Source organism: Trichomycterus rosablanca, chromosome 26, assembly GCF_030014385.1.
Source record: "Trichomycterus rosablanca isolate fTriRos1 chromosome 26, fTriRos1.hap1, whole genome shotgun sequence".
Taxonomy (NCBI): Eukaryota; Metazoa; Chordata; class Actinopteri; order Siluriformes; family Trichomycteridae; genus Trichomycterus; species Trichomycterus rosablanca.
This window is the reverse complement of record NC_086013.1, coordinates 11,609,929-11,616,215: the sequence shown is the minus strand read 5'-3', so window position 1 is coordinate 11,616,215 and position 6,287 is coordinate 11,609,929. Positions and strand designations below refer to the sequence as shown.

At 42.5% G+C, this 6,287-nt stretch overlaps 1 protein-coding gene across 1 annotated transcript; it reads right to left on the bottom strand.

Moving 5' to 3' along the window:
• Positions 1-421: 421 nt before the first annotated feature.
• On the bottom strand, positions 422-5,498 carry hsf5 (heat shock transcription factor family member 5). The gene is made up of 6 exons (XM_062988966.1): positions 5,318-5,498; positions 3,741-4,263; positions 2,241-2,570; positions 1,275-1,366; positions 757-1,188; positions 422-591 (listed from the first exon to the last, which is right to left on the bottom strand). The coding sequence occupies exons 1-6, from the start codon at positions 5,339-5,341 to the stop codon at positions 583-585; spliced, it is 1,410 nt and encodes a 469-aa protein (XP_062845036.1). The 5' UTR covers positions 5,342-5,498; the 3' UTR covers positions 422-582.
• Positions 5,499-6,287: the final 789 nt, after the last annotated feature.

Below are 6,287 nucleotides of genomic sequence, written 5' to 3'. Positions count from 1 at the left end.
AACTGAGAAATCCCATGCGTACACAAAAGGAACATGGCAAACTCTTCAGACACTGACCATAAAAGAGAATCAAACCCATGTCCCCAGGACCCCCTGCTGCTGTAAGACAATCACTGGACCAGATGTGGCACTGTGCTGCCCCCTCTCAGAGAAACCCCTGTGTTATTCAAACATTTATTTTCAGTAGCCTCTTCACCAGTCTGGGTCGAGTTCCTGGAGTTCCTCCACACCTAACTTAAGCTTACCAAGCAAACCAAGCATATTTCTTGCATATAATAGATGTTATGTACCTGTTAGAAATGGATGTGACTGTAACATCCAAACTCAATAATTAGAAGGGGTGTCCACATATTATTTTACGACCTAATATTGGCTCAGTTCTGCCCCCTGAGGTGTATAGAATGAAACTACAACAAAACAATCCGATTTAATAAATCAGTTTATTCTATAAATCAAGTTTCTGCACTTTTATATTTTGGTTGGAAACGGTGATGGTGGGAGGAGGAGTAATTGGTCATGTCTGAGACACTGAGAGCTTATGGTCTGGATTTAGCGCCATCTGATTTTCTCCTATTTGGACGCTCAAAGAAGCTGTAAGAGGAAGAAGATTTTCATGTGATGATGAAATGAAAGCAGCTGTGCATCAGTGGCTACATATTATTATAACTATCATAACAATGTGATACTTTCTGGTTAAGTGGACTTACTGCCAAGTAATGGCTCGGTGAACTAACAGTAGTTCTGACTATCACTAACCTTCTGAGAGGATTCCACTGCATCTGACTCGCCCTGTTCCCGTTTAAAGCCTCTGTTGGACCCTGGCTCTTCGCCACATGGCGTACCCATTGTAATAGCAATATCTAAGGGCACATTCTGTAGTACGTTCATGGAAATTCCACCAGGCTGGGTATAAACTGAAGTGAAGGAGGACCTGGTGGTACACACGGGAGAATTGTAGGGTGAAGAATCAATCGCACGAAGTCGCACCAAGCTCCCTGTGCTTGAGGTGTTTAGGTGTTTTTCAGGTGTGGCCACTTTGACTCTGCACAAGACTGGAGAACCCTGAAGCTCGTCTGCTATCTTGAACACCATTTCTAGGTTTACGTCATTTTTCGTGGGCTCTTCAATATCACTTGGGTGTCGGGCTGGATTCTGAACGCTGGGGTGGAAATAGTTGACTTGAAAGGTCTGAGGATAACATACACACAGGGGGTAACACAATATAAGAACCTTTTCTTGGTATAAAGACATTGACTAAAAATATCAATTCTTACAGGATAATAGCCATAATGAGAGTAGGAAACAGCTGGTTGATGAAAGTGTGTGTAGTCTGGATCCAGAGAGCCTGAGGCACAAGAATGATACACTGCAACAAAAAAGAAAGGATAAACAGCCAAACTCATTGTTTATAATAGTAAGATAATAATAATATGGCAGACAGAAAGCATACTCATTTTCTCCCAGTTTAGCATACCCAATTAGTCTTCCGCTACTGGTACTCCAATTGGGTCCGAGGAGGGTGCACAGTCCACCGACCATTTCTTAATTGCCCTTACTTCAGTGGATTTGCACATGAGACCAGTCTCGCGCATGAAGAGTCACACACTAATCCCCACGTTCCTCCACTTCTGTACAAGCACCTTGGGCTACTAACCAGGGTCCTTATGCAGCGTCGAAGACCCCAAACCCTTTTCAGTCTGGTCTTTTTCCCACCCAGCAGACTAGTAGCCAATCTTGTCTGCTCCAGGCACTGCCAATTGTGCCGACTGGTAGCAGGGCTGAAATTCCAATTCTGGCGGAATATCCCACTGCGCCACCTGGGCACCATACAGTGAAATTCTATTTCCACATATCCCAGTTTGTTTGGAAGCTGGCAAATTTGCACCGAACCCCATTAAACCCCATTAAACACCTTTGCTATGAACTAGAGCGTCAGTGGTCAGCTAGGCCTTCTCATTCATCATCAGTGACACTCTAAAATTCTGTGGAAAGCCTTTTCAGAAGAGCAAAGGCTGTTAGAGCTGCAAAGATTGGGAAGGGATTAGCTCAAGACTAATACTTTGGTCAGCACAACCTTAAAAGTATGTTCCCTCTATTGCCACTGTTTTTAATGAACTCACAGAAATACACTTCATGACCAACTTTTATATGGCACCTAAGCTCAAAATTAAAAAAGGGTGTCCACATACTTTGAGCAGCATTTTAAAAGACACTGACATTGTATTCCAAAGCATTGTCACCTGGCACATAGGGATGAGGTAGGAAGGCTCCGTAGTTTCCAGGACCCACCATGCTCTGCAAGCCAGGCTCCATGTACATGGCCCTGCCACTATACTGACCCAAGTAGTGACAGTCTGGTGAGAGGTGGTGAATCAACGAGCCCTGATATTCTTTGTTTGCAGGGGAATTTGACGAAGCATCAGCGGTGTCCTTTCTCCACGGTGTTGATGTAAGTGTTCTAGCTGGTATAGGCGTTCGGTCTAATTTCTTCACCTGCTGAAGGCTGTTAGAGTGATGGTAATGGGGAGTTGTGTTTTTTCCCCTAAACCACTGATGTTGGTGGCCTGGAACTAATAGAAAGAGAAAGCAAATGTAGCTGGTGGCAGGTTGCAAAACAATTAAGAAAATCCACTTTCTTATGACACCAACTGCAAACTCTACTCCACTAAGTGATCACTGATTGGTCTGAATCATAATCCCAGCCAGCATTACCATTTTTTCCAATAATCAAAGATGGCATTTTGAATAAATTGCTGGTTAATAACCATTTTTATTTCATGTATAAACATCTTTGTGTACACATGTGCAGCCAAGGTGGCTAAGTGGGTAGCACTGTCGCCTTACAGCAAGAAGGTCCTGGGTTCGATCCCCAGGTGGGGCGGTCCGGGTCCTTTCTGTGTGGAGTTTGCATGTTCTCCTTGTGCCTGCGTGGGTTTACTCCGGGTGCTTCGGTTTCCTCCCACAGTCCAAAGACATGCAAGTGAGGTGAATTGGAGACACTAAATTGTCCAAGACTGTGTTCGATATAATCTTGTGAACTGATGAGCCTTGTGTAATGAGTAACTACCGTTCCTGTCATGAATGTAACCAAAAAGTGTACAACATGACGTTAAAATCCTAATAAACAAACAAATAAACAAACATTAGCCATCTGGCTGTGCCACATACAGTCACATAAGATTTGAAGACCATGGAGAGCCTGGCACCACCCAGAAACACTGGGTAAACTATCGACTATTGACTATGTTGTTGGAGACTGGGCAGGAAGAGGAGTAGCATGAGGCTGCAAGATTTGAATCCAGGTCCCTAGGATCCTGGTGCTGCGCAGTCCCCACACTGTCTGCTTTGCCACAGTGCTGCCCCTAGATCTCCCGATCCCAGCTCAATGGAACACCAGTGGACAATTTTTGAGAGATTTACATTGCAATTAAGGGTTAACAGACTTGCTCAGGGGTCCCATAATGGCAACTGAGGCAGAGGTGGGACTTAAACCAGCAACCAAAATCATGGGCACCAATACAAAATAATATAAAAGGAGTTCTTCTGCTTTTGTCTCATAAACCATGTCTTTATGGACCTCAGTTTATTTACAGGGACATAGTCAAACTTGAACATAAAACCTTTCCCAAGGTCAACAAGCTGAAGATAATAATTTAAACTTTTGGCTATTAGAGTAACTAGATTGCTTAATACTCTTACTGTACTAAAATATTCTCTATAAATCCTTAAAAATGACTGACCATTTCCCATCACTTCTGTGCTTTCTCTTGGTAAACTGAGCAGCAGGCGATTGAGGCGGTTCGGTGGACGGGAGTGGACTTCTTTTCCGGCCTCTAGCTTGGCCTTGTTGATGCTTGTGAGGCGCAGTACGTTGGCAAGAAGCTCTGGTTGACCCTGTTTGAAATTTGGATTGCGATAATGATAGACTCTGTCTCTGACTGAACCACTGTCATGATCTTCAGTTACTTTTTTGAAGCCGTAAAGGTTCAGCTGCCGAACAAAACTGGCGAAGTTTTTGGTTTTGAAGAAATCCGGCAAGATGCCCAGGTGTTTATTGGTGGGTGAAAGCAGTTCTGCTTCAAAGAGCTTCTGATCAATAAATATTCCTTCTCCGTTGGAGTCCCAACGTATCGACTGCGTCTGAGGATTGTTCACTAGACGCCACAGTTTGGCAGGGAAGTTGCTCAGGTTGATCGGGATGTTGAAAAGTGATTCATCAGTTTCCATACCAGCTGACAAATTTGTTGTAAAAGCTTTATGTACCTAAACGATAATTCGAACAGTACAGCAGAATTAGTAAACTGTAACTAAAAAATAGATAAATAGTGCTAACTAGTTAACAGCTTGTCCCTGACACTCACGTTTCTGAGGCAGAATCAAAGTTATATGTAATTAAAAAAGATATAATGAGGCATACAAGTAAAAACCATGGAAGTATTATGTTTTAAGCCCAAACAGCCTAAAAAACAAGGCTGTTTGGGCTTAAAACAGCCCCCCCTCCAAAAACATAAATAAATTAATACATTAAACAACCTGTCAATAACTAACCCTAACACAAGAATCTATTTTATATAAGTTTCTTTCTACTCTTCTTTCTTGCAAAGTCATCCACTAATTCATCAAAATTAAGCTGTCTGACCAAATCTGATTCAATGGCCAGAAGTGACAGTGAGTTCAGGCGATTTTGGCGCATCCTAATCCTGAATGAAATATGAAATATAGTAGCTTGCCTGGCAATTTGTAGGTCCCTAGAGGGTCAAGGAGCCATGGTAAACGACTTCTATGGAAAGCATGGCTAGGGCCCAAAAGCATGGCTAGGGGCCCCAAAAGCATGGCTAGGGCCCAAAAGCATGGCTAGGGGCCCCAAAAGCATGGCTAGGGCCCCCAAGAGGCCCTGGGGTCAAAGTCCCTAATAGTCAGAGGATCCTTAAAATGGAGGGCCCTTGGAAATAAAAATATATTGTATCATAAATGTTGATAGGCATCGCAAAATGTTTTGGGCCAGGGCCCCCCTGGGGCCCCCTGACCTCAAGGGCCCCTGGGCGCTGGCCCCACTGGCCCGGTCAGTAATCCAGCCATGCACCCTAGATGGGATGCCAAATGTTGTGCCAGGGTGCTTGGAAGAAAGGAAAAAATCAAGGGACCAAAAAGACACCCATGAAGACATAGGACAAAGCATGCTGAACACAGGTCCCCAGGGTCATGGTGTTGTGAGGAACCCACTCTACCTGAAGGGCAACCACCAAAAAAACCAGCCACCAATCCAAAGCAACTTAATATTGCAAAATAATAATAATAAAAAAAAGATTTTTCTTACCCAGGTTAGACTGTCGGAGTTCATCTAGTTCAGCAAATAAACGGTCAAATCAGTCAGAAACAAACCGAACACACGTTTCTAGCAGTTTTTTGTTGTTTTTTTATGGCCAACTGTCAAAGACAAACAAGATTTTCTAATATATGACCATATTTACCTGCTATTAATATTTGTGCAGTTTTTGATCTCCTTTTAGAACCGTTATAAATATTCGAGAACCGTTAATCACGTTGCCACATGACATGTTTAAATTCTAATGTACACAAATATGTATGGCAACCCGCCATGTGCTGTACAATCCAGCCAATGTCTCCCTCTAGTGGCCGTCTGATATATTTCACTTACTGCAAGGCTTCTCACTCAGGTGGCTGAGAATAGAATAGAATAGAATAGAATAGAATAGAATACAATAGAATACAATACAATACAATACAATACAATACAATAGAATCTTTATTGTCACCATACACAGGTACAATGAAATTTTGTATGGCATCTCTCCAACAAAGGTAGTAGCAACAGTATAGTAAAATAGTAGCAGTTACTGAAGTGCTCTCACTATAAAGACAAATTTTCATCATCTAGAAGAATCTAGACAGCTACGTCAAACTTTTGAATTTAATAAATCAAAATTGTGAGATAAAATCTCCAAGACAAATTTTATTTTATTCTATGATTTTTCCCATCACAATGTCCAAATTTGGATATATCCAATTTCCCCTTCGCACTCTCCATCTTTGCCACTTTACATTTATGGCATTTAGCAGATGCTTTTATCCAAAGCGACTTACATTACAGTTACAGTATACAGTGTGAGTAATTGAGGGTTAAGGGCCTTGTTCAAGGGCCCAACAGCAGCAACCTGGCAGTGGTGGGGCTTGAACCAGGTTACTAGTCCACTTCTCCACATCAGACAACTACAGATTCTTACTGTAGCTTTCTATACAGGGTCTCAGTAGGGGACTTAAGTAAC